The sequence below is a fragment of the Peromyscus eremicus genome, chromosome 1, assembly GCF_949786415.1.
Source record: "Peromyscus eremicus chromosome 1, PerEre_H2_v1, whole genome shotgun sequence".
In the NCBI taxonomy this organism is placed as follows: Eukaryota; Metazoa; Chordata; class Mammalia; order Rodentia; family Cricetidae; genus Peromyscus; species Peromyscus eremicus.
In genome coordinates, this window is record NC_081416.1 from 75,921,903 (window position 1) to 75,946,640 (window position 24,738).

General features: G+C 52.0%; 2 protein-coding genes and 1 long non-coding RNA gene across 3 annotated transcripts; 1 reads left to right on the forward strand and 2 right to left on the reverse strand.

Annotated features, from left to right (window-relative positions):
* The first annotated feature begins 36 nt into the window (after window positions 1-36).
* Window positions 37-3,643, forward strand: LOC131899525 (uncharacterized). The gene is made up of 3 exons (XR_009376095.1): window positions 37-326; window positions 2,842-2,939; window positions 3,055-3,643. It is a non-coding gene; the product is annotated as an uncharacterized LOC131899525 (long non-coding RNA).
* Gdpd3 (glycerophosphodiester phosphodiesterase domain containing 3) lies at window positions 1,237-11,141 on the reverse strand. Its single transcript, XM_059251006.1, has 10 exons — window positions 10,958-11,141; window positions 10,622-10,664; window positions 10,276-10,411; window positions 10,155-10,200; window positions 9,918-10,036; window positions 9,749-9,838; window positions 8,780-8,913; window positions 6,119-6,178; window positions 5,951-6,002; window positions 1,237-1,419 (listed from the first exon to the last, which is right to left on the reverse strand). Exons 1-10 carry the CDS (start codon window positions 11,091-11,093, stop codon window positions 1,276-1,278), a joined length of 960 nt encoding a protein of 319 aa, XP_059106989.1. The 5' UTR covers window positions 11,094-11,141; the 3' UTR covers window positions 1,237-1,275.
* Window positions 11,142-11,757: 616 nt separating this feature from the next.
* On the reverse strand, window positions 11,758-18,071 carry Mapk3 (mitogen-activated protein kinase 3). The gene is made up of 9 exons (XM_059251022.1): window positions 17,900-18,071; window positions 16,788-16,970; window positions 14,393-14,582; window positions 14,114-14,230; window positions 13,772-13,886; window positions 13,279-13,410; window positions 13,011-13,120; window positions 12,779-12,933; window positions 11,758-12,355 (listed from the first exon to the last, which is right to left on the reverse strand). The coding sequence occupies exons 1-8, from the start codon at window positions 18,067-18,069 to the stop codon at window positions 12,811-12,813; spliced, it is 1,140 nt and encodes a 379-aa protein (XP_059107005.1). The 5' UTR covers window positions 18,070-18,071; the 3' UTR covers window positions 11,758-12,355; window positions 12,779-12,810.
* Between the last annotated feature and the right edge of the window lie 6,667 nt (window positions 18,072-24,738).

The following is a 24,738-nucleotide window of genomic DNA, read 5'->3' on the forward strand; positions in this document are numbered from 1 at the left end:
GCCCCTCCCCCTGCTCCCGGCTTCGGCTTTGCCTGCTCGCCCGGAAATGCGGCTGCGACCCGCAGCCTAGTCCGGAGGCCAGTCGGTTCCCCGGGCCTGACTTCGCTTTTCACTACCCCCCTCCCGTGCTCGAAGAGACTAGGATTCTAACCCGACGTGGGGTTAGTAGGAGGCGGTGTCTAGACGCACACTCCCGAGAAATAGTCGTAATTGTCTTCGTTTATGCACTGGCCAGGCTGGTAACCCCTGCCACAATCCCGTAGTTTCTCCGTTTGACCAGGTTCTGAGGTTTGGAGAAGAGATCCTCTCCAGAGATTATCCAGATGGTAAGAGTCAAAGTTGAAATTCTCACTTTTTCCCAAGCACGTGGAACAGACTCTTAGAAGGGAAGAGCTAACGGTCGCCCTTTTGCTGGTAGACTCCCAGGAACCAAAGCTTTAGGAGGAGTCAGTCTCCACTGCTGGGCATCATCTGCTCCGGGCATCCTCTGGTACGCCTGGCCTCCAGGTTACTGTAGGTCTGACCCCAGTGGAAATGCCTGTTTAAATATGTGTATGCATACATGGACTTGTGTTCACTGCAGAGTCCCAGTACCCAGCAGGCCTGCAAAGTACTGCATTGGGAATATCTATTAAATGAGTTAGGTCCCAGTGTTGGAGATCAGAAAGTGGACAGTCGGTACAGTGAGGGAGCCTGTGAGCTCACCCATGCCTGCCTGCTGCAGCTCAGTATGTAAAGCCAACAGCAGCAGCGTGAGGGAAATCAAGTCCTTTGTGGTATGCCTGGGTCTCTTAATGGCTTCAGGAAAACCACTCATCTATGGAACTCTAGAGTGAGGCCAGGACACCTGGGTTAGTACTACAGAGTGGAGGCCGAGCTGGCGCAGGGTGTGGTGCCACTGCTGGGTCTGGAATGTAGTGGAACAAGTGGGCCAGCCTAATTAGGCCCCCAGAATTTGGTGGTGGTGGGGATGGGGGTCTCACTTTGTAGCCTTGGCATCTAACTCAGAGATCCACCTGCCTCTCAAGGGCTGAGGTTAAAGATGTTCATCACCAGACCCAGCTCATCCCAGGTTTTCTTGCTCTCCCCTATGATGTGTGCCCTCTCACGCAGTATGTATTAAACCCAGAGCCACGTCCGTGATGTGCAAGCACTACACCGCTGAGTTCCATTTCCATCTTCAGAGTCTTCAGGATTGAACCTCCAACTCCCCGATCCATGAACTATGTGCTGACAAGAAAATATTTATTTTTCTTAAAAAGAGAGGACAGGGCCTCAGACTGAGGAGGCAGGGGCCCTTGGTTCCTTCTTGTCTAGGTAGTGTCTCAGGGCCGTGGGGAAATCCGTCATGACACCACTAGCCCCCAGGTTGAAGGCCACTTCAAAATCCGATTCTTCATTAAGGCACCAAAATAGCACCTGAGCAGGAAAGAAGGCCCAGGTTAGTTTCCAAATCTACCCAAAGCTTCCTTTAACTTCCAGGAGGTGGCACCCTGTTCTTCTGCACAGACCTCTCTGTAAATGGAAGTTTCTGTCCCACCAGCAACTCCCAAATACCTGGCAGCCGCTTCCCAAATAACTGACTTGGAGGCTTAATATTACTTATAAATGCTTGGCTGGTAGCTCAGGCTTTTTACTAACTAGCTCTTACACTTAAATTAACCCATAATTCTTACCTATGTTTAGCCATGTGACTTGGTACTTCTCCTCAGTACGGCATTCTCGGCATTCTCATCTTGCCTCCTCTGCATCTGCCTGGTGACTCCTGACTCTGCCCTTCTTCTTCCCACCATTCTTAGTTTGGTTACCCCGCCTATATTTCCTGCCTGGCTACTGGCCAATCAACGTTTTATTAAACCAGTTTGAGTGACAAATCTTTACAGTGTACAAGGGGATTATTCTACAGCAGATTTCCCAGCAATGGTGAGCTGGAGCTGATGGTTCCTTTTTAGGGACTTTCAAACTGGTTATTAAACACAGCTATTATTGATGGATGGTGGTGGCACACGCCTTTAATCCCAGCACTCGGGAGGCAGAGGCAGGCGGATCTATATGAGTTTGAGGCCAGTCTGGTCTACAAAGCGAGATCCAGGACAGGCACCAAAACTACACAGAGAAACCCTGTCTCGAAAAACAAACAAACAAACAAACAAACAAACAAACAAAGTCTATTTAAAACAAAGGTAAAAGCTGGTGGTGGTGCAGGACTCTAATCCCATAACTTGGGAGGCAGAGGCAGGCAGATCTCTGTGAGTTCCAGGCCAGCCTGGTTTACAGAGTGAGTTCCAGGATAGCCAGGATTACACAGAGAAACCCTGTCTTGAAAAACCAAAAAACAAATAAATAAACAAAAGGAAAAAGGGGTGTGGTGGTGCATGCTTGTTTTTATAGCACTGAGAGGCAAGAGACAGAGGAAAGGGAGTTCAAGGACACCCTCTGCTACATAGGGAGTTCAAGGGCCAGCCTGGGCTATGAGACGTGTCACAAACAAATAATCAAAGAGCTGAGTATCTCAGTGGTATAGCACTGGCCCGACATATTCAAAGCCCTGGGTTTGATCCCCAGGGCTGCAAAGCAAAACAAAAACCACAAGCCAGCGCCAGTGAAATGACTCACAGGTGAACACCTGAAGACCTGAGACGGGTCCCTGGGAGCCAATGGTGGGAGGGAAGAACTGATTCCTGGAACTTACTCTCTGACCTCTACATGCACACTGTGGGATGTGCCCCCCTCCCATGTACACACACAGGTAAATGTAATATGTGTTTTAAATTAAATACTAAACAGCCCATCACTAATTATTTTACCGTTTCCTATGTTCTCATCTCTTCTCTCTGTTAGGGCCTCTCTAACCAAGCTAGCCTCAAACTCTCTATGTAGCTGGTGATGACCTTGAACCTCTGTCCTCTCCTTCCATGTCCCAAGTGCTCAGGTTACAGGTATGTACCACTATACCTGTTGTTTTTATTTTGTTTTGCTTCTTGTTGTTGTTCTTTTTATGAATTATTTGTATTTATTTAGTTTTTCTTAAAGGTTTACTTATTTATTTTATAGGTATGAGTGTTTTGTCTACGTGTATGTCTGTGTACCAACACAGGTCAGAAGAGGGCATCTCATCCCCTGGAACTGGAGTTACACGTGATTGTAAGCCAGTGATTACGGGTGCTGGGAACCAAACTTGGGTTCTCTAGAAGAGCAGCAAGTATTCTCAACTGATGAGCCATCTCTCTAGTCCCGTTACCTCCTTTTCTTTTCCTGTGCTGGTGACTGAACCCAGGGCTTTGTGGCTGCTAGGCAAGCAATCTACCAACTGAGCCACATCCCCAGCCATTGGTTTTGAATTTAAAACAGTTTGATGATGTTTATTTATGTGCGGGTGGGTGTACACCACACCAGGTGTGTGGGTCAGAAGACAGCTCTTAGGAGTTCTGGGTCAAACTCTGCTGTGGGATGTTCTGTATGGCAAATGTGTTGCTGATTCGTCAATAAATAAATCACTGATTGGTCAGTGGCTAGGCAGGAAGTGTAGGCGGGACAAGGAGGAGAATAAAGCTGGGAAGTGGAAGGCTGAGAGAGACACTGCCAGCCACCACGATGACAAACACCATGTGAAGATGCTGGTAAGCCACGAGCCATGTGGCAATGTATAGATTAATGGAAATGGATTAATTTAAGCTGTAAGAAAAGTTAGCAAGAAGCCTGCCATGGCCATACAGTTTGTAACCAATATAAGTCTCTGTGTTTACTTGGTCGGGTCTGAGCGGCTGTGGGACTGGCAGGTGAGAGAGATTTGTCCTGACTGTGGGCCAGGCAGGAAAACTCTAGCTACAAAACTCAGATCATCGGGTTTGACAGCCGAAGCCTTTAGCCACTGAATCACTGTACTGCTTTTCCTGTTCATCTTTGTTTTGTTCTTTTGAGGCAGGGAGTATTATTTAGCCCAAGCTGGTCTAGAACTCACCATCCTCTTGCCTCTGTTTCCCAGGAACTATGTGTGTGAGCCCCTGCAGCTGGCTAACATGACATCTTTAGATGTCTTAGTTTCACAGGCAAGGGTCCCGTCTTTAAACTCATGGAGGTCAGAGGTGAGAGGGGGCTGGTAAGGAACAGCTGTTCTTCCTCGTGCCTCATCCATACAGGCAGTGGCCCAAGCTCCTCTCTGGGAGTTAACTGTTCTGTCTGTCCCCACTGCGGTCACTCAAGTTTGACTCCTGTTCATGGCTGCATCAGGCTCTTAATGACACCCTCCTGTCCCACTATCACACGGTCGCCATGTTGTAGACCAAGTGAATCTTACTGTATGAATTTATCTGGGCCGTGTTTCCTACGGCAGACCTTCAAAAGCTTCCCTCCCTGGGTGCTAAGGATCGTGGTCCTGTTAGACATGAGGCCAGTGGGTCTAACTGACCTCCACTGCCCTTAGCCAAGGGAACCCACCCAGTTCCTTGGAGCTCAGCCTTGTGTCCTCCAAGCTTTAACCCTCTAGATGCCTGCCTGTGATGCCCTTCTTCTCCCCAAGAGCTGTCTTCCCCTCACCCTTCTTCCAACTGATCCCACCTCCCTCTGTCTGTGGCCCATAGTACTGGCTCCTGTCCTTAGCTGTGACATCACATCCCACGCGGGGTTGACAGGCTCCTTTGTCCCCCCCCCCCCTGTTTCATAGAAAGCTCTCATCCCAGGTAAATGTGTGGCTCCATCTCAGTGAGGCTTGCTGACTTAATGTCCAAAGCCAGGCACAATGGTTTATGCCTGCAACTCCATCATTAGGGAGGTAGGGCAAGAGGATTGCCATGAGTGAGGCCTGCCTGGCCTACATAAAATATCAGATAGCTCAGTGGTTAAGATCACTAGTTGCTCTTCCAGAGGACCTTGCTTGGATTCCCAGCACCCACATGGTGGCTCACAGCCAATTTGTAACTACATTTCCAGGGGATCTGATGCCCTCTTCTGGCCTCTTTGGGTACCAGGCACACATGAGGTACATAGATACACATGCATGCAAAACACCCATATGCCTAAAATAAAACAATAAAAAAATGAAAACAAGCCAACAAAACAAAACCATGGCCAGGCAGGGTGGCACACGTCTTTAATCCCAGCACTCAAGAGACAGAGACAGGTGGATCTCTGTGAGTCTGAGGCCAGTCTGGGCTACATATCAAGAGTTATATGGTGAGACCCTGCCTCAAAAAAAAAAAAAAAAAAAAAAAGAAAACCAACAACAACAAAAAAAAAAACCAACAAAAAGGAGGCCAGTGAAATGGTTCAGCAGTTCAGAGCACTTGCTGCTCTTGCAGAGGAGCCAGATTTGATCCCAGTATCCACATGGCAGCTCAAAACTATCTGTAACTCCAGCTTCCAGGGACCTGACACCATCTTCCAGCCTCAGTGCCAGGCCAGATAGATATGCAGGCAAAACACTCATTACACATAAAAACAAAACAAACAAGTCCACCAAAACCCAAACCAAGATGCCTTCACCGCTCCCATAGACCACTGATCAAGGCAGAGCAACAGGGTAGTTCCCAGCACCTTCTCAGCAGGCCCCAAGCATCATGACCAGTGGTGAATGCTTATCAGTCCCTGATTAAGTACCAGGTACACATTCAAAAGAGCTACCGATACCATTCTCTGCATTTGGGGTGTGTGTGTGTGTGTGTGTGTGTTTCAAGACAGGGTTTCTCTGTGTAACCCTGGCTGTTCTAGAACTTGCTCTGTAGACCAGGCTGGCCTCAGACTCAGAGATCTGCCTGCCTCTGCCTCCCAAGTGTTGGGATTAAAGGTGTGCACCACTACCGCCCGGCTCCATTCTCTGCATTTTATAGGCGAAGAAACTGAGACTCAGGGGTGAGATCCTGCCCAAATGATCCACCTTGTAGCACAGAATGATGGGAACTGTATATAGACTGGGAACCAGCTCCTTGCTGGGGGGTAGTGGTTGAGTCCTCACCTGTACCCCTCGGTCCTGCAAATGTTGGATCAGGCTTTTCCTCATGATGAACCTGGGAGGAAGGATGGGGATGGCAAGGGTGACGACACAGTGATGAGAGGGACAAAGGAGAAGGGTGGTGGCAGGTCCCCGTGTGGACCCTCCCCCCAGCAGCCCTGCCCACCTCACCATTTTGTAACCGTAGCTGACAGTCGATTCATCCATCCACAGGAAAATGGGAAGTAAGTCCTGTGGAGAAGTGGCGGGGTCAGCTCCTTGGTGTGGTCCCTCGATGTCATCCCTCACTCCTCCCCCGACTCCCACCCCTCCACCCCCTCCCTGTCACAGGGATGGAGTGGTAAGGACTCTTTGACCAATGTAACCCTGGCCTGGCCTGAAGAAACTTGGAAGCTGCCTACAGTGAGAGCCTCTGTGTCCTGGAGTCGTTGGTTTAAGAGCTTGTCTCTTTCCTGTCTTTTTTTTTTTTTTTTTGGTTTTTCAAGACAGGGTTTCTCTATGTACCTTTGGTGGCTGGCCTGGATCTCATTCTGTAGCCCAGGCTGGCCTCCCGAGTGCTGGGATTAAAGGTGTGCGCCCTGGCTCCCTTTCCTATCTTTTTTTTTTTTAAAGATTTATTTATTTATTATGTATACAGTGTTCTGCCTGCATGTATGCCTGAGGGCCAGAAGAGGGCACCAGATCTCATTACAGATGGTTGTGAGCCACCATGTGGTTGCTGGGAATTGAACTCAGGACCTCTGGAAGAGCAGTCGGTGCTCTTAACCTCTGAGCCATCTCTCCAGCCCCCCTTTCCTATCTAAGGACAGGGAACTGAGTCGTAGACAGTGGGGTTGTGCTGGAGATCTAAAGCACATCAGTGATGGCCTGGGACCAGCTTGGTTCCAGAACTGGACGTCACAGGGGTCCTCCTGGTTGAGTCTGGGTGGATTTTTAAAGACCAGCTGGTCTGGAACTTGCAACCCTCTGGCCTTGGCCTCATGAGTGCTGGGATTACAGGTGTGTGACGCAGTGCCCAAATTTGGAAGGGTCTTCAGATGAGACACTGCTCAATAGGCTGGCTACTTGTCACAACTTACCTCACTTCCGGGATGATTTTAGAGCAGTGTCCTAGGTCAGACTCTGGAGTTTGCCTGGGCTCCATATTTCCAGCTGTGTGACCTTGGGCAAGTCACAGACACTCTTCGCATATCTGATACTAATGTGTGTGTGGGGGTCATGACTTTATCCTTCCGGGAGGGGGCACTGTAAGGTAATGGTCAAATACCCCCACAGTCTGTGAAAACCTTTAACCCTGTGTAAAACACGGCAAACACAACGCTTTGGAAAGGGGCTGTGGGGCTAGCTAGCTTTCCTGAGAACCAACCACATAGCTGAACCAGAGCTTTGGGGACAGTCCTGGAGAAGTTGTCAGAAAGGCAAGGGAGGAGGCAGGCCCCAGCTAAGGAAGTACCTAGTCCCTAATACTTCCTCCTATGGTCACTTTGTTAACAGCGCTGCTGTAGGGTGGACCGACCCAACCTTTTGAGAATGAGAAAGCCATGCTGTCAGCCCAGAGGGCCTGACCCAGGCTCGTCAGTTGTATTTCCTAGACTGACCTACCCACATTATTACACACTACAACTCCACTGACCAGAGAGGTTTCCATCAAGGTACTGAATGAATTCTTCCTAAAACTGCAGACTGATAACATATTTGCCTGCAAGTCAGGGCGTCACAGACCCCTTAGTGTTCATGAGTGCCAAGCAGGAACTACAGTGGTGCAGCACTAGGAAGGCTGAAGCAGGAGGATTGAGAATTTGAGGTCAACCTGGACTGTAGTGAGACCTTCGTTTCAAACAAAAAAAAACAAAACAAAACAAGATCAGGCCTTCTCGATGGCTTAGTGCAGTGGCCGTCAGCCTTCCTGATGCTGCGACCCTTTAATACAGCTCCTCACGTTGTGGGGACCCCCAACCATAACATTATGTTCATTGCTACTTCCTAACTGTAATTTTGCTACTGTTATGAATCACAATGTACATAGCTGTTTTCTGATGGTCTTAGGCTATCCCTGTGAAAGGGTCCTTCGATCCCCAAAGAGGTCTCGACCCACAGGTTGAGAAACATTTGCTTAGTGGCTAAGACTCTTGCCATGAAAGCCCAGGTAACGTGAGTCCAATCTCTGGAACCTATATAAACGCAGAAAGAGGGTTGTCTCTGGCCTCCAAATACATACCATGGCACATGCGCGCACGCACACATGCACACACGAGCACACACACACACACACACACACACACACACACGCATCTATAACAAATTAAAAACAAACCAGGATGTGACCTGGCTGGTAGACTGTTCCCCGGCATACACTGTGTCCCGTGCTGACTAGAACCAGGCAGGTGTGGTGGTGTATGCCTATAATTGAAGCACTAGTGAAGTGGAGGCAGGAGGATTAAAAATTCAATGTCTTCCTCAGCTGCTTAGTTCCAGGCCAGTTTAAGATACATGAAACGCTGTCTCAAGAAAACCAAACCAAACCAAATCTATAAAGGGCCATGGGGTTGGAGAGCTGGCTCAGTGGTTAAGAGTGCTTGCTATTCGTTCAGAGGGCCTGAATTTGGTTCTAAGTACTCATGTTGGGTTGTTCACAACCACCTGTAACTCATTCCGGGGGATCCAACCCTCTTCTGGCCTCTATCCCTGCACACATGAGGTAGGCTCACACACACTCACAGTAAAAAAAAATATTTAAAGAATCTTGGTGACTCTGAGGGAACTAGGGAACTGGGGATCCTGGGCAATGTGGCCTGAGCTGGGTGTTTCCAAGCCTTATCTCATCACTGGTACCTGTTGATGATGGTGGGCAGGAAGCAGAAGAAAAACTTCTCAGGGATGGAGACAAAAGGTAGCAGCCCCAGGTAGTAGAGCAGCAGTATCCAGATTGATCTCAATATGGTGAAGGCCATCGGCATGTCAGGGTTCTGGGTGGCGAGGGGAGAAGTGAGAAGCAGACTCATTGCGCCTGGGACATCAGAGAGTTGGTATGGGCCCATGGGGTCAGGGCTGGACATCAAAGTCACACTTGAACAGTGTAATGGTTAATTCTGTCAACTTGATTAAGAAGTGGTACCGCCGGGCGGTGGTGGCGCACGCCTTTAATCGCAGGACTCGGGAGGCAGAGCCAGGCGGATCTCTGTGTGTTCGAGGCTAGCCTGATCTACAGAGTGAGTTCCAAGACAGGCTCCAAAGCTACACAGAGAAACTCTATCTCAAAAAAAAAAAACCAAAAAAACAAACAAACAAACAAAAAAAAGTAGTAGTAACTTGGAGTTTGGTGAAACACACCTGTGGGCATGTCTGAGGATGTTTCCACAGAATTAGCTAAGGGAGGGAAGAAACCCACCCTGAGTGTGGGCAGCACCATCTCTGTAGGCTAGGAGTCTGGATAAACAAAAGGGGGGAAAAGGAAGAAGCCAGCCCAGGCATTGTCTTCCCTCTGCAGCCTCACTATTGAGTGGCTGTTTCTCATGCTCTCTACCTCTAGCAATTGGGCCAAAGTGGCTAGGGGTCAAAATCTCTGAAACCATGAGAACCTGAAGGTCTGTTACAGTAACAAACAACTGACCAACACAGCCAGTACTGGGGGGTCCCTAGAGCTGACCTCACGGCGACATCACGGCAGTGCACACAGCCACACGCATGGTCCTACTGCTCCAAGTCCCACTCTTGGGGACTGTGCTCAAAGTAGGGCCCTCCAGCATGGACTCCCTGGGCTGGGGTGGCTTCTGGCCCCATAGCAGAGAAAGGGGGACTCACGGCAGCCTTGCACTTCTTCATGACTGAGCTCTTCTCTGAAGTCCAGATGGTAATATGGCTGCGGTCAAAGCTCCTGGCCAGGTTGGCTACCTAGGACGGGAACGAGGGGAGTAAGGAAGCCAGGCCTCCTCTCTTGGGCCTGCCCTCACCTGCCTGGCTTCAGTACCACCTTGTGAATGAGCTCTTCATTTTTTTCTTTGATCTCCACACTCACGGGCAACCTTGGAAATTTCTGGAATACATCCTCCAGTCGTATCATGTGTCGATCTGACCCGTGGGCAAAATGGCCTGGGAGTCAGGTCACAAAAACTGGGGTCAGAGTGGGATAGCTGAGCTAGAGCCGGGAAGTACGGAGAGTATGTGAGAAGATGGCTAAGCAGTGTAAGCCTGGCTGAACACATCCTACCTGGTGAGAAATAGATCTCCAGTTCTTTCTTGTAGAGGGGCAGTTCCTGTGGAGAGCAAATGTCATCAGGACACACATGTGCAAGTATGTCAACCTCAGTATGAGAGGCTGCAAAGCTCACCTTGAAGTCCAGGCTGTTCACATCCTTATTTAGGCCTGACTGGCGCGACAGGTTCTTGTCGTGGGATACTACCACCACTCCATCCCGTGTGAGCTGGCAGTCAAGTTCCAAGAGATCTGCTCGCTGGGCCATGGAACTACGGGAGCAAAGGTCAGTGGGGGAAGAGGACCAGGGAAGGACCGGGGCATGTAGTGGAGGGGAGATCCTGGGACAGAGTTTATGGTGGGACGTGTGACCCCACCTGCATAATTCCAGGGGCTTCCAGACACCCAAATTAGGAAGTGAGTAAATAGCACCCTTGGCTGCCCTGCAGAGCTCACCCCACAACCTTACATGTCGGACTTACTTCTCTATGGCCTCCATAGTATTCTCCAGCCGCTCTCCAGACCCTGTGTGAGGCAGTTTGGGTGGGTCCCCGGGGCCTGGCCTGACCTTCCTGCCTCCTTCTCTTCCCGACGGCTTCCACTTGCTTCAGGTTTCCTCTCCTCCCATCGGCCAGGTTGAGCTGGTCTCTCCTCTATCGCGTGCCCTCCAGGCCCCCGGGACTCTCCTTACCTCTGTCTTCACCATTCCCTCCCACCTTGTACCTCCACTCTGCGCTGCCCACTGTGGCACCTCTCTTCCTAGGCTTCACTCCACCCAAGTGGCTGCCAACCCCTCCCGCCTCCCTGACTCAGCTCACCTCCGCGGTGGGCAGCCAGGCGGATGGGGAAGGCTGGAGCCCTGGTTGCGTGCAGCAGGTGAGGTCGGCGCAGGAAGAAGATGGAGAGCGCGATGTAGCTGCCCAGGGTGGGCAGGAGGTACAGGATGGGGACCATAGCCTCACCCCTCAGCAGGTGTCTGCCACAGTGCAGCCTCCCAGTCCCGTGGGGCTCTGCTGCCTGCTGCCGCCGCCGAGCCTGCCTGCCTGCCTGCCTGCCTGCCGAGCCAGTGTAGGCTGGCTCCACTGCTGGGCAGTACCACGCCCCGGGACCTGCTGAGCCTGCTGCTGTGTGCTCCTGGCACTTGGCCAGACTGCAGAGCTGGGGCAGGCGCAGGAACCCAGGCAGGCAGCCCTGGGCTTCATGTCCACAGACTTCACAGATCCCAACACCCCCTTCTGTTCTTGACTGGGTGGGTGGGTGGGTGTGTGTGTGTGGGGGGTCACCATGTTTTAGACCTTTCTCTCTCCCATGGGTGCTTGTGGCCAGGATCTGTAACTGCCTTTGCCACTTCCCAGGAATTTGGGGATGTAGGGTGCCCCTGAGTCACAACAAATCACCCCAGCTGGTTAAACAGGAAGCTGTCAGGGAAGACAGTGACTGAAGGAAAACTGACCCCTTTCCAGGAGACTGGAATTCCTTATACCCCATCCTCATCCCTGGCCAGCTGGAGCCAAAGACTACAGGGCCGTGGAGGGCCACAGCTGGAGGCAGGGGTCAGTTGTGAGAACAGCATGCTGGGGGGGGGGGGTCTCGTCGGCACACACAGACAGAGGCAGGGTTATCCATATACACATCTCTATATTTATATATTAGATACAGGCACAGGGAGGTGGGGAGGGGCGCCAGCTGTCCATGGCCCCACCTCCACTTCCAATAACCCACACACAGAAGCAGCAAGGGTGTTACATGGGGCAGCTTTGACAGGGAGAGGGTTTGGCCTGGCCTGGCTCCTCAGGGAAACTAGCCCTTGAGACTTAGGAATGTTCCTTCGGGGAAAACAGGGTGGGGTTCCAACCAGATGAGTAGGCAGAGCTTAGCCTGAGTCCCTACTCAGTGCCCTCCACTCCTCTGTAGCATGGGTCCGAGGGCAGCATAGCCCTTCCATTCCAGAATGGTCTGCCAGAGCCAGGGCTAGCAGGGGGAGATAGAGGCAGAGCAGCAGAGATCAGCTCTGGGGCCACCTCACCACTCAGGCCCCGGGGAGGTGGGGCAGGCAGGGGGTTGGGGTGAGAGGAGCCTGCCTGAAGCAGGAGACCCCAGCAAAGTGAAAGAAGGTGGCGAGGCCCACCCTTGGTCCAGCCTGGGCTGCCGGGGTCCGGGTTGAGCAAAGTTCATTTTCTAACAATCTGCAGAGAAGGAGCAGGTAGGAGCAGGACCTGAAGGAAGAAAGAGAGAGAAAAGAACTGTCAGCTGGGAGGATCCCACACAGCCCTGACACCAGTGCCTTTGGTCTGCCTGTGGGTCTTGGCTTCCTTCTCTGCAGCCAATAACAGCAGCCACCACCACACGCTACTGTGATGGCAGGCTCCTCTCCAAGTTGTCGTCGTGGTATACTCTGCCCCTAAGGCCCGGTGGCTCCTCACAGGGGGAGGATCCCTCACCTTTGTGGGTCTCCAGTGGAGGCTGGTGGCAGGAGATGGGCGGGGCTAGAGGATAAGTGATCTACAAAGGACCGGACGGGCCACACATGACTAGCAGGCCCTGGCCCTTCTGTTGCTACATGTGTGGATAATGAGGTACCCGGGCTGGGCAGCCTCTGACCAGGGTGTGGCTGTGCAAGGGCAATGTGAGGCACTCACCAGGTCCCGGGGGACAGGGATGCCTGTTCTTGTTAGGGGGCCTCTGGTGCCCCTGGCTGGAAGCGGGCTGTCTCTTGGAAGATCAGTTCTTTCAGCCGCTCCTTAGGGAGATCATCCAGCTCCATGTCAAAGGTGAAGGGTTCCTCAGCCACTGGCTAGGGGGCAAAGACAGTAAGGCAGAGGCCAGGCGCGGGGATACCGATCCCCCTCCCGGCACTGGTGGCCAGCCCACCTCATCTGTCGGGTCATAGTACTGTTCCAGGTACGGGTGAGCCAGTGCTTCCTCCACCGTGATGCGCTTATTGGGGTTGAAGGTTAACATCCGGTCCAGCAGGTCAAGTGCTAAGGCAAGACAGGCAGCGGTCAAGAAGAAGGCTGAAGGACTCCCATAGACATCACCTGTCCAGTGCCCAGGGGCCCATTTACTGAGGCCGGCATTCGGGTCATACACCCTTCTTTGCTGCTGAGGTTTAGCCTACCCCAGTCTTTGTCTCACTCACCTTTGGAGTCGGATTTGGGAAAAAGCTTGGCCCACGCCACCTTAGTTTTAGAGGGCAGAGACTGCAGGTAGTTTCGGGCCTTCATGTTGATGATACAGTTAAGGTCCTCCTGAGATGGGGAGCCCAAGATACCTGTGGACGAACCAGTCATCTTGTTGAGATGCCAAGTTTTCTTTCTGGGAACAGGGTAGGAAGCAAGAACAGGAACCCAAGCCTAGCCACCTGCAGCCACCTCCTCATCTACCCACTGGGGCAGTGACAGGAGCAAAGAGCTGAGGACCAGGGAGTCCTGGGTTCAAATCCTGACTGCAGTCTTCCTTAGGTGTAGGGTTTAGTCTTGCTTTTGCCATCTTTCAAATGAGAAAGAACACCTTACAGAAATGCCATGAGATGCTGGGAAGGCTCCACATGTGGTACCCCAATTCTCACCCTCAAGAAATGTCACCTCTGATAAGCTAACTCCCATCCCTTTGAGCCAGCCAGGCCCTCTCACCTAGAATGTGGTTGAGCTGGTCCAGGTAGTGCTTGCCAGGGAAGATGGGCCGGTTGGAGAGCATCTCAGCCAGAATGCAGCCCACAGACCAGATGTCGATGGATTTGGTGTAGCCCTGGGGAGGAGAATGTGCTGAACTCCCTGATCAGCCTTATCAGTGCCCTTCCTGGTATTTGGGCCAAGCATCACATCCAACTTAGATCCAACACCAAGCAAAGGGCAGAGAACAGAGGCTAGGAAAACTGATCTCTATATCTTGCCACAGCCCAAGGGCCAGAGGGATTATGCCAAGGCCCAGAGATAGCTCTAGGACTTCCTTGCAGAAGTGGGCCACTCGCCTACCTTGGAGTTAAGCATGATCTCTGGGGCTCGGTACCAGCGTGTGGCCACATACTCTGTCAGAAAGCCAGTGTGGTCATGCTCAGGGTCAGCAATCCGGGCCAGGCCAAAGTCACATATCTGGAATCAGACCCAGGTCACTGAGTTAGGTGCCTAAGGCCTCCACAGTCCAGGAGGTGCCCCTGCCCTGCCTAAGCTGTTCTTGTTTGCCATGCAACAAGGGTGCTTCTCCCAGTTCTGCCCCAGGTCCAGGGAAGGGGCAGCAGGCACGCAGCCGCTGACCTTAAGGTCGCAGGTGGTGTTGATGAGCAGGTTGGAGGGCTTCAGATCCCGGTGGAGCACATTGGCTGAGTGTATGTACTTGAGGCCCCGAAGGATCTGGTAGAGGAAGTAGCAGATGTGGTCGTTGCTCAGCTGCTGACTCTTAAGCAGCTTGTACAGGTCTGTCTCCATGAGGTCCTGAACAATGTAACTGAGGATGATTCCAGAGAGCCCCCCAGGTTGGGGGGAGTAGGAGACACTTTGTTAAGGCAAACAGGTTCTGACCAGTAGGTCACATATTCCTTTCAGCTAGGGCCCCTTCGCCTCATGAGCTTCACTAAGTCTGGAGCTGATGATGTGCAGGGCACATCTATTCTGGGCCCTCAGTTTCCCTCCTGGGCAAAGGAGGGTACTGAGAAATTGTAGTGGGAGAACTCCAGAAGAAGAGCAGTTCTAAATTAACCCACTCATGACTGACATCCCCATGCTACCTCAACAGCTCTATGTTCTTAACCTGTCCATGCCTCAGTTTCCTGACCTGACAAGCAGGGAGAGTAACTGTTCTAAAGAGGGTGGCTGTGAGAATAAGATGCTCCATGGAGAATGCTCAGCAAACGAGAAATGCTGTTGTTACTCCATGGGCAGAACCATGTGGCCGTTGAGTGGGTTAAATGAGATAATGCATGAACACCATCTGGCACACAGTAACTGTTTGCTTAAAAATAAATGCCTGCCTTATGGGAATGATTGGAGCCAGAAAAGTGAGGAGACACTCCCAACAGCATGATCCTCCAGAGTGCTTGACCACACACCAGAAAGTGGAGAATGAAAAGTCCTTTTATACTTGAAGATTAAACATAAATAGCTGGGTGGTGGTGGTGATATACCACCTGGCAGAGGCAGGTAGATCTCTGAGTTCGAGGCCAGCCTGGGCTACAGAGTGAGCTCCAGAACAGCTAGGGCTACATAGAGAAATCCTGTCTTGAAAAACCAAAAACACAAATAAGCAAATAAAGCCCAAAGCATAACAAATAAACATAAATAAGTATCATCTGGCTTGTCTATGGAAGAGGAGCCAGGAGCTCCGTGCCAAACCTCACTCTTGTAATCTCAGCACTTGAGAGGCAGGGGCCAGAGTATTGTTCCCTAGAAGTTTAAGGCCAGTCTGGTCTACAACATCAGCTGGGCCTGGTGGTACTTGGGAGGCAAAGGCAGTTGGATCTCTTGAGTTCAAGGCTAGCCTGGTCTACATGCTGAGTTTCAGGCTAGCCAGGGCTACACAGTGAGACCCTTTCTCAAAAGAAGAAGGGAGAAGAAGCACATGCAGACATGCGCACGTGGACCAACCCTGCTGCTATTTTATAAGTGCGGAAGTCTAGAGATGCAGTGACCTGCTTCAGGTCACACAGCAAACCGGAGTATGGAGATGTCATGTGATTAGATGCAGATGTTGTCCAACGAATCCTGGGGTTGGGAGGAGTGGGTAGGGAAGAGGCCATGGGTGTTACTGACTGCTAACAGCAGAGCCAAGCAGGAAGTAGATGTGGACAATGAACTAGATATTTGAACTAGGCAAGCAGTATCGAGCAAGGGCAACAAAGAATGGACTGCCTTCCCCGGGCAAGGTGCAAATCCACAGGTAACTAGGGCGGGGCTCTCAGAAAAGTAGGAAGGCTCCAAGAAACACAACTAGGGTCAGAGAGGAAGCAGCAAACAGAAACAGACCCTCCAGACCCCTTAGCCTCCCTTGGGCCCTTGGCTAGACCAGGGGCAGGAGGGCAAAGGCTTGGCTCCACCCTGTGACTCAAGAGTCCCCCCAGATGCCCCTCCCTTAACAATACAAGGTGGTTTCAAAGCCTACACACACACACACACACACACACACACACACACACACACACACACACACCCCTTGGAGAAAGTAGCACCCTGTCCCTCAGAAGACACTGCAAAACCCCACACGAGGGTCTCAGTTTCCTCCTCTTGCTACGGCTCATCTCACAGGACGTTAGAGGGCTGAATTAGAACCATCAAAGCACTAGGCATGCCCAGTACCAGCTTTCTCCCCTGCCTTCCTTCCAGTCTGAGGTCTCCAAAAAAAGAATCGTGAGTCTGTTAAGCAAGAATGGGCTGTGGGCAGAGACTGGGTCATGTCACAGAACTGCAGATGTCAGAAGACAAAGCGCCCATAGAGGTCATTTTGCCCAGCACTTCCCCCGCACAGCACCATACTGGGGTACAGCAAAAAGGACTTGTCCAAGGCCACCCCAGCTGGCTGCAACACCGGGATCCATCTAAGGCCCACTCTGTGGACTCTCTGCTAAAAAGTTATTTTGCTGGGTGGTACAAAAGACGGAAACAGAGGGCAAACCCAAGTTCCCTAGCCTCACTCTGGCTGTGAGAAGGTGAAGGATACACATCCCTCATGGCTTCCAGGGTGGGTGCTCTGAGGATGTCTCGGATGCCTATGACATTCTCATGGCGGAATCGCAGCAAGATCTGGATCTCCCTCAGTGTGCGCTGGCAGTAGGTTTGGTGCTCGAAGGGGCTGATCTTCTTGATGGCCACTCTCGTCTTGCGCACGTGGTCATAAGCAGAGCTGAGAGGGGCAGAGAGATGTGGCCTTACAAAGGGGGAATCCAGGCCTGCTGGCCCCACCCAGGCCTTGGCAGGGACGGGAGAGAGCAGGAGAGGGCTCTGGCCAAGTCGTAAACAATGCTGGCTCCTTCCTGCTGTGAAGGCCTGGAATCTCCAGGGAAAAAGCTGGGGACCAGCCAGCAGCCTTTCAGTGACTTCACAAACAGAGGAAGAGAGTGGCCACTCACTGACTTCCTTTCTCCTGGACCCTCTTCCATTCTAGATGCCCTGACCCTCCTCCCCTTTCCCAAGCAGGGCCTCTCTCAATCCAAGACAGGTCCAGGGCACAGGAGTTGAGCAGAGGATGTAGATGAAGCCAATATAGCCTACAAGATTCAGTAATGGGACAGGAGAAAAGAGATAAGGAGGGATAGGTCTCCCTGTGAGGTACCTGGGTCACAGAGCTGTTCCCACATGAACAAAGGTCCAGAGCACACAGTGGGGCAGCGAGAACTCACAAACCCGTATCCCACAAAATAAGGCCGACTCTCCGGACCCCTCCTCCTTTTTTGGGCGCTTGGCCTTGTCAGTGGCAGCGGTGCAAAGGTTTGCCCCACCCTGGGCTTTGCTCTTCTTTCTGAAACTCTCTGACACAGCCTCCCCAGGGGAACCAAGGCTCCCACTACCTGCTGAAGGGTCCTTCACTCCCCCTTCCGCAAGAATACTCATTCTCCTAGCTCCACCCTGTTTCTCTAGGGTCCCCCGGGTGCCCCTCCCTTAACAATACAAGGTAGCTTCAAAGCTCCAAACGCCCTCCCCGGAGAAAGTAGCGCCCGGTCCCCCAGAAGTCACTGCACGATCCCTCCCTGCGACACTCCCCGAGCCCCCCACGTCCCGGGCACGCACCTGCTGTCCCCACTCTGCAACCCCCTCCCCGGGACGCCCCCTCACCTGACCATGCCGTACGCGCCTTCGCCGATGTACTGCAACTGCGTGTAGCGTGGGCCCACGTCGAATGGCTGTCCCTTCACCACCTCCACCTCCCCCGGGACCCCCGGGCCGACCCCAGCGGCTCCCCGGGGCTCCCCGCCCCCGCCCCCCGGAGCCGCCGCCGCCGCCATCTCCACTCCTCCCGCCTCCCCCCGCGGCCCCGCCCGCGGCCCCGCCCCTCCCGCCCGCCCTGTCACCCGCGGGGCCGCGCGCCAGGCTCCGCCCCCGCCCCCGCGCGCCCCGCCCCCGCGCTTGCCCGGCGAGCCTGCGCGGGCCCGCGGAGTCACGTGGTCTACTAGGCGCGCTCCCGGCTTTCCCGCCTAGGTACGCAGGGCCTTCCCTTCCTTGGCCACTGGGGTACTCTGGTCTGCCAGAAGAGTCGTGCGGCCCGAGGGGACAGTGGCCCTCAGGGATGTTAAGGGAACCCACCCTGTTTCAGTTACCTTTGGAGACCTGCCTCTTACCTTCTTTTGTTTTAGAGACTGCAGTAATGCAGGCAGGCCCCCAAACCCCTATGTGCTGGAAGTTGTCCTTGAACTCATTCTCTTGCCTTCACCGCTCTAGTGCAGGGACTACAGGCTTGAACCAGCATATCTCCATCTTCCTTTTCTTTTTCTTAAAAAAACAGGGTCTGGGCCGGGCGGTGGTGGCGCACGCCTTTAATCCCAGCACTCGGGAGGCAGAGCCAGGCGGATCTCTGTGAGTTCGAGGCCAGCCTGGACTACCAAGTGAGTTCCAGGAAAGGCACAAAGCTACACAGAGAAACCCTGTCTCGAAAAACCAAAAAAACAAAAAAACAAACAAAAAAACAAAAAACAAAAAAAAAACAGGGTCTGTCTGCATAGCCCAGGCTGTCTTAGAACTCACTATGTAGACCAGGCTGGCCTCGACATAAGGAACATACAAAGATCTACCTCCCGAGTGCTGGGATTAAAGACGTGCATCACCATGCCTGGCTTCCACACCTTTTGTTTGTTTGTTTGTTTTTTGTTTTTGGAGACAGGGTTTCTCTGTGTAGCTTTGGCTGTCCTGGAACTCACTCTGTAGACCAGGCTGGCACCTCCAACTCACAGAGATCCACCTGCCTCTGCCACCTGAGTGCTGGGATTAAAGGCATGTGCCACCGTGCCTGACGATACTTTCTTATTTATTTATTTTGTGTTTTGGGGGCATGAGCATGCCACAGAGCCCTTGTGGAGATCAGAGGACTTGTGACTCTTTCCACCATGTGGGTCCCGGTATCCAACTCGGATGTCAAGCTTGGTAGGAAGTGCCCACATCCGCTGGGCTGCCTGCGATGTGGAGGGAGCATATCTTCTTCATTTTATAGTGAGGAAAGAACCTGAAAGGGGGTAGGTGTGCACAGTCCAGACTCCAGTGTGACGGGGCAGGCCTGAGTCTGGGGTCAGGTGTGCTCTGAGGCCTGGTTGTTGTCCATGTCCTCTGCCTTATTTGCCCAGAGGACAGGCAAACCCAGCCCACCTCACATGGGAAGTAGGGAAAGGGTTGGAGTTGTGAACAAGGGTGACTAAATCAATTAAAATGTACTATTAGCTTCTCTCTGTCACACACACACACACACACACACACACATCAAACAGCAAAACAAGCCCCTGGATTTGGGCTGGTAAGATGTGTAGGTGTGTGCACATGAGTGCAGGTGTCCACGGAGACTGGAGAAGTCAGGACCCCTGGAGTTGGAGTTACAGGCAGTGTGAGCCTCCCGACCTAGGTGCTGGGAATCAAACCTGCGTCCTCTGGAAGAGCAGTGCGTGCTCTTCACTGCTAACCCATCTCTCCAGCACGAAAATGTAATTTCTAGGTTTGGATTTGAGAATCCAGAGAGATGGCCCAGAGGTTAAAAGTAATATTGCTTCTGCTGAGGAACCGGGTTCAGTTCGAAGCATCATGGCGGTTCACAGCTGTCTAGTTCCAGGGGATCCCACACCCTCTTCTGACCTTAGAGGGTGCCTGCATGTAACATCATATCCCGCTAAGTCCAAAATTCTGAGTTTGGACCTGAGGGGTCTGGTGGGATCTCTGTGCTTAGCAAGGCTAGGGTGGTGATGGGTCACCAGATTAGGGAAGTTACAGCACCCAGAACCAGGCACCTTGTAAGAAGCGGCACCCACAGGATTTGGACCCGCCCTGGCCCCTGAGCAATCAGTGGACCATTGGCTCTACAACCCTGTGGGCCCTCCCCCAGCCTGCATTCAGGTCAGCTGTCAGCTGTTGCCGGTCCTCACCTCTCTAAACTGTCATGAAGTTAACAATAAAGTATCACTGAGATGCTCCCTCCTCCCATCCCCCCCACCCCCAACTCCCAGCAAGGCCTGGCAGGGTTGAAGAACTGACTTATTTTTTTTCCTTCTCCCTCTTCAGTCTTTAGTAACTCAGTGTGCTGGCTAGTTTATGCCAACATGACACAAGCTAGAGTCATCTGTAAGGCATTTTCTTAATTAGTGATTAAAGGGGGAGGGCCCAGCCCATGGTGGGTCGAGTCATCCCTGGGCTGTGGTCCTGGGTTCTACAAGAAAGCAGGTTGAACAAGCCATGAGGAGCAAGCCAGTGTGGCACTCCTCTGCATCAGCTTCTACCTCCAGGGTCCTGCCCTGTTTGACTTCCTGTCCTGACTTCCTTCAGTGATGGCCCGCAATGTGGAAGTGTAAGCCAAATAAACCCTTTCCTCCCCAACTTGCTTTTGGTCATGGTGTTTCATCATGGCAGTAGTAACCCTACTACTCAGCAAACATTCCCCAGAAGTCATCTGAGCTCCAAGTTTTCCCGCCCCGTCCCTGCCCCGGATCTGTTCGATCTGTTTGGTTGATGTTTTACCTGGGAAGTGGTCCCAGGCTCACAGCTTCAGCGATGCTTTGGGGCTGGTCACAGGGGCTGGTTTCCTGTCCTCCCTACCCCCCATCTGTTCTCTGCCCCGGAAGCTCTCACCCTCTGCCTTCCACTTGGGTTCAGCTGAAGAATTGCTGAGTGCGGTGACACACGCCTGTAATGCCCACACTCTGGGGGCTGAGGCAGGAGGATGGAGAGTTTGAGCCTGGGCTGCAGAGTGAGACACTGTCTCGAAGGATACAGTTTCTCAGTTACACTAGGTACATTTCAAGTGCTCGGTAGTCAGTGTGGTGAGTAGCTCTCATGAACTTCACGGACACAGAAAAGACCTTCGCCACAGAGTCACCACTACATGGTTCAAGAACCTTCTGAGGCTAGGCCTTTTACAATGACTTTTTAAAATTTTTATTTTTATTACTTATTTTTTGTGTGCTGGGTAGTGGTGGCTCACTCGTTTAATCCCAGCACTCGTGAGGCAGAGGCAGTTCGAGGCCACCCGGGTCTAGAGAGTAGTTCCAGGACAGCTAGGGTTACACAGAGAAACCTTGTCTTGAAAAACAAACAAAAATTTAAAAATATATATTTTTAAGGGACATAGGTGGGAGCTTGGCTTGTCTGGCAGCTGCAGAGAGAGAAAGGATCCAAGGAAGGCCCAGGATCATCCTAAGGAGGCAGGCCAGACTGATGAAGGCCTTAGCCTGAGGCCCTTGGGATGCTCCTCGGGAAGCAGTGAAAGCTCCGGAGGGACTTTTGCCAGATCATATTGCCACTGCGGGAGAACACTGTGACTCAGACAGCAGCATCGTGGGGTCCCACTTAGGGTTGGTTTCCTGAGCACAGTCAGTTTTCCTTGCCAGGGAAAGGTTGGAGAGATGGGCGTGGTGTACGGCCACCCTCAGGCCTCTGGGTAAGGGGGTGCCACTGCGCCCTCCCCCTAGTGGCTGAGGCTGGAATTTCCTTTAAGGATTGGATTACTTTATGGATCAATATTTAAATGAAGTAAACCATCAGGGAGACAAACACTCTTTAATCCCAGCACTTGGGAGGCCGAGGCAGGAGGATCTCTGTGAGTTCCAGGACAGCCTGGTCTACAAAGAGAGTTCCAGGACAGTCAGGACTACATAGACCCTGTCTCAAACAAACAAAGGCAGACTGAACATCTAGTCTCCACCAGTCACCTTCATATATATCATCCCCTACGATCCTCCCATCAGCCGAATGAGGGCGGTAACACTGCCGTGTAGCTGGGGAAAAGCAGACGCTGCACTACGGAGAACGGAAGGACTTGGGAATTGTGTCCTCCAGCAGCTCGTGGATAAGAGTGGTGGTCTGAAAGAGAAGGGTACCCACAGACTCATATTTTAATAATTGGTCCCCAGCTGGTAGAACTGCTGGAGAGGATTAGGAGGTGTGTCCATGTTGAAGGACGTGTGTCACTGGGGGTGGGCTCTGAGGGTTCAAAAGACTCACTGTCTTCTGAGTCTGTCTCTCGATCCCTCTCTCTCCCCCTGCCTCCCTCTCTCCCTGCCTCCCTCTCCCCCTGCCTCCCTCTCTCCCTGCCTCCCTCTCTCCCTGCCTCCCTCTCCCCCTGCCTCCCTCTCCCCCTGCCTCCCTCTCCCCCTGCCTCCCTCTCTCCCTGCCTCCCTCCCTCTCTCCCTGCTTCCCTCCCTCCCTCCCTCCCTGCCTCCTGGTTGTGTCTCAAGCAGTGAGCTCTCACCCACTGCTCCAGAGCCATGCCTGCCTGCTTACTGCTGTGCTCCCTGCCATTATGGCCCTGAACTCTAACTCTCTGAAACGGTGAGCCCCAAATGAAGGACTTGCTTTTATAAGTTGCCTTGGTCACTGAGTTCTATAACAGCAATAGTAAAATAACTAAGACAGAGTGTTTTGTCTCTATGTATGTACATGTTCCATACATAGGTGCCCAAGGTCAAAAGAAGGCACTGGAACACCCATAACTGGAGTTATCAGTAGCTGTGAGCAGCTATGTGGTGCTGGGAACAAACCCCAGATCCTCTGCAAGAGCAGCACGTGCTGAGTCATTGAGCCATCTCTCCAGCACCACCACTGTTTACTTTCATTTTTATATTATTTATACATATATGTATATTGTGTGTGTCTGTGTGAGTGAATGTCACATGTGTGCAGGTACCTGAGGAGGCCAGCAGAGGGCGTGGGACTCCCTGAAGCTGGAGTCACAGGAAGTTGTGAGCCTCCTGACATGGGTGCTGGGAACCAAATTCAGGTCCTCTTATTTTATTTTGAATTGTGTATAATATGTATCTTTGTGGGTATGTGCAGTGCCATGGAGGCCAGAAGTATTGGCCTCACCTGGAGCTAGAGCTAAAGGCAGATGTGTGCCCCACCCCCCACCCCCACCCCCGCCCGCCCTAATCAAACACTGGTCCTCTGCAAGAGCAGCACATGTTCTTAACCACTGAGCCACCTCTCCAGCCTGATTACAAGCGCTGCATTGCACCTTACGACTAACTGTTGCCTAGGAACCTCGACGCATGGTTGTTAAAATGCGTCATGGAAGGTAAGACAGAGCTCTGGGTGTAGAAGTGCAGGCCAGACACCTGAGCTTGATCCTAGAACCCACGTGGAGAGAGAACTGATGCCTCAAAGTTGTCCTCTGACTCCATGAATATGCAGGGGCACAGCCTGCATACCCCTGTGCGTGAGCATGCACGCGCGTGTACACACACACACACACACACACACACACACCAAATGAATAACAAACAAAGCTAGGACTGGGGATGTAGCTCAGTGGTAGAGAACTCATCTAGTATACGGGGGGGGGGGGGGCTATGAACTGAAAGAAAGTATAAAAATACAGGTTTGTTTTATTGTTATTATTTAATTATTTATTTTTATTTTATATGTCTAGGTGTTTTCCCTGCGTGTCTATCTGTGTGAAGGTGTCAGAACTCTGGGAGCTGGAGTTACAGATGGTTGTGAGCTGCCATGTGGGTGCTGGGAATTGAACCTGGGTCCCCTGGAAGAACAGTCAGTGCTCTTAACCGCTGGGCCATCTCTCCAGCCCACGTTTTATTATTTGTAAAGTTGAGTTTTGTTTTTAGGTTTGTTACTCTGTGACAGTTCAGTGCATGTATATAGTGTATTTGCACCATTTTTACCCCAGTTAACCCCCCTGAATGCCAGCTGCTTTCCCCAGGCCCCTTTCTGTTTACATGCCTTCAGTTTACTTCTTTTGTTGCCCACTGAGTTTAATTAAAGTGACTTGCAGGGGCATGGGGGAGGGGTGTTTTACCTCCCAGTGACTATATCGCTAAAGAAAATGACCCCCACTACTGTGGGTGTTTGGTTTTCTGAGAAAAGGCCTTAAATAGCCCAGGCTGGCCTCAAACTCACACGTAGCCAAGGATGACCCACCTGCCTCCACCTCCTAAATTCTGGGATTATAGGCATGTGCCATCATACCTAGCTAAAACCCCATTTTTCAGATGTTGGGTGTAGCGGGGCCATCCTTCCCCTGTATGGCTGGTGTTTTATTCACTTCCACAGATGCCTGTTTCCGAGACCCACCTGAGCTCCTTTCGTGCCTTGCGTGTGCTGCTCCCTTTCAGGAAGCTCATCACGGGCTGTCATAGGCTCGTTGGTGGGGCAATGCACCGTAATGATTACATACGTGGGAGCTGGAAGATCCCTTTGCTCTTTTGGGATGTTTCTGAGAAAGGGTCTTGAACTTATTATGTAACTGACGGTGACCTTCAGCTCCTGAATCTCTTACAAAACCTCTTCTCTTTCTGCATCTTCCAGTTCACTTCCTGCCAGCTGCAGAAGCAATCAGCTGCCATTACAGCATGCATTGACTTCCAAGCCTGGTGGTGCACACCCATATACTTGGTCCTTGGGGGGCCTAAGGCAAGAGGATGCAGTATCTGGGGCCATCCTGGGTTACATAGTAAGTTTCAGGCCAACCTGAG

Coding starts and splice junctions, on each gene's coding strand:
- Mapk3 (XM_059251022.1), bottom strand. CDS start 18,069: ATGGCGGCGGCGGCGGCTCCGGGGGGCGGGGGCGGGGAGCCCCGGGGA. Junction 14,231..14,392: donor ACACCACCTGCGACCTTAAG/GTCAGCGGCTGC, acceptor GTCTGATTCCAG/ATATGTGACTTTGGCCTGGC. Junction 13,887..14,113: donor AGATCATGCTTAACTCCAAG/GTAGGCGAGTGG, acceptor TCTCCTCCCCAG/GGCTACACCAAATCCATCGA.
- Gdpd3 (XM_059251006.1), bottom strand. CDS start 11,093: ATGGTCCCCATCCTGTACCTCCTGCCCACCCTGGGCAGCTACATCGCG. Junction 10,037..10,154: donor GGAGATCTATTTCTCACCAG/GTAGGATGTGTT, acceptor CCTGACTCCCAG/GCCATTTTGCCCACGGGTCA. Junction 8,914..9,748: donor TGAAGAAGTGCAAGGCTGCC/GTGAGTCCCCCT, acceptor CTCGCCACCCAG/AACCCTGACATGCCGATGGC.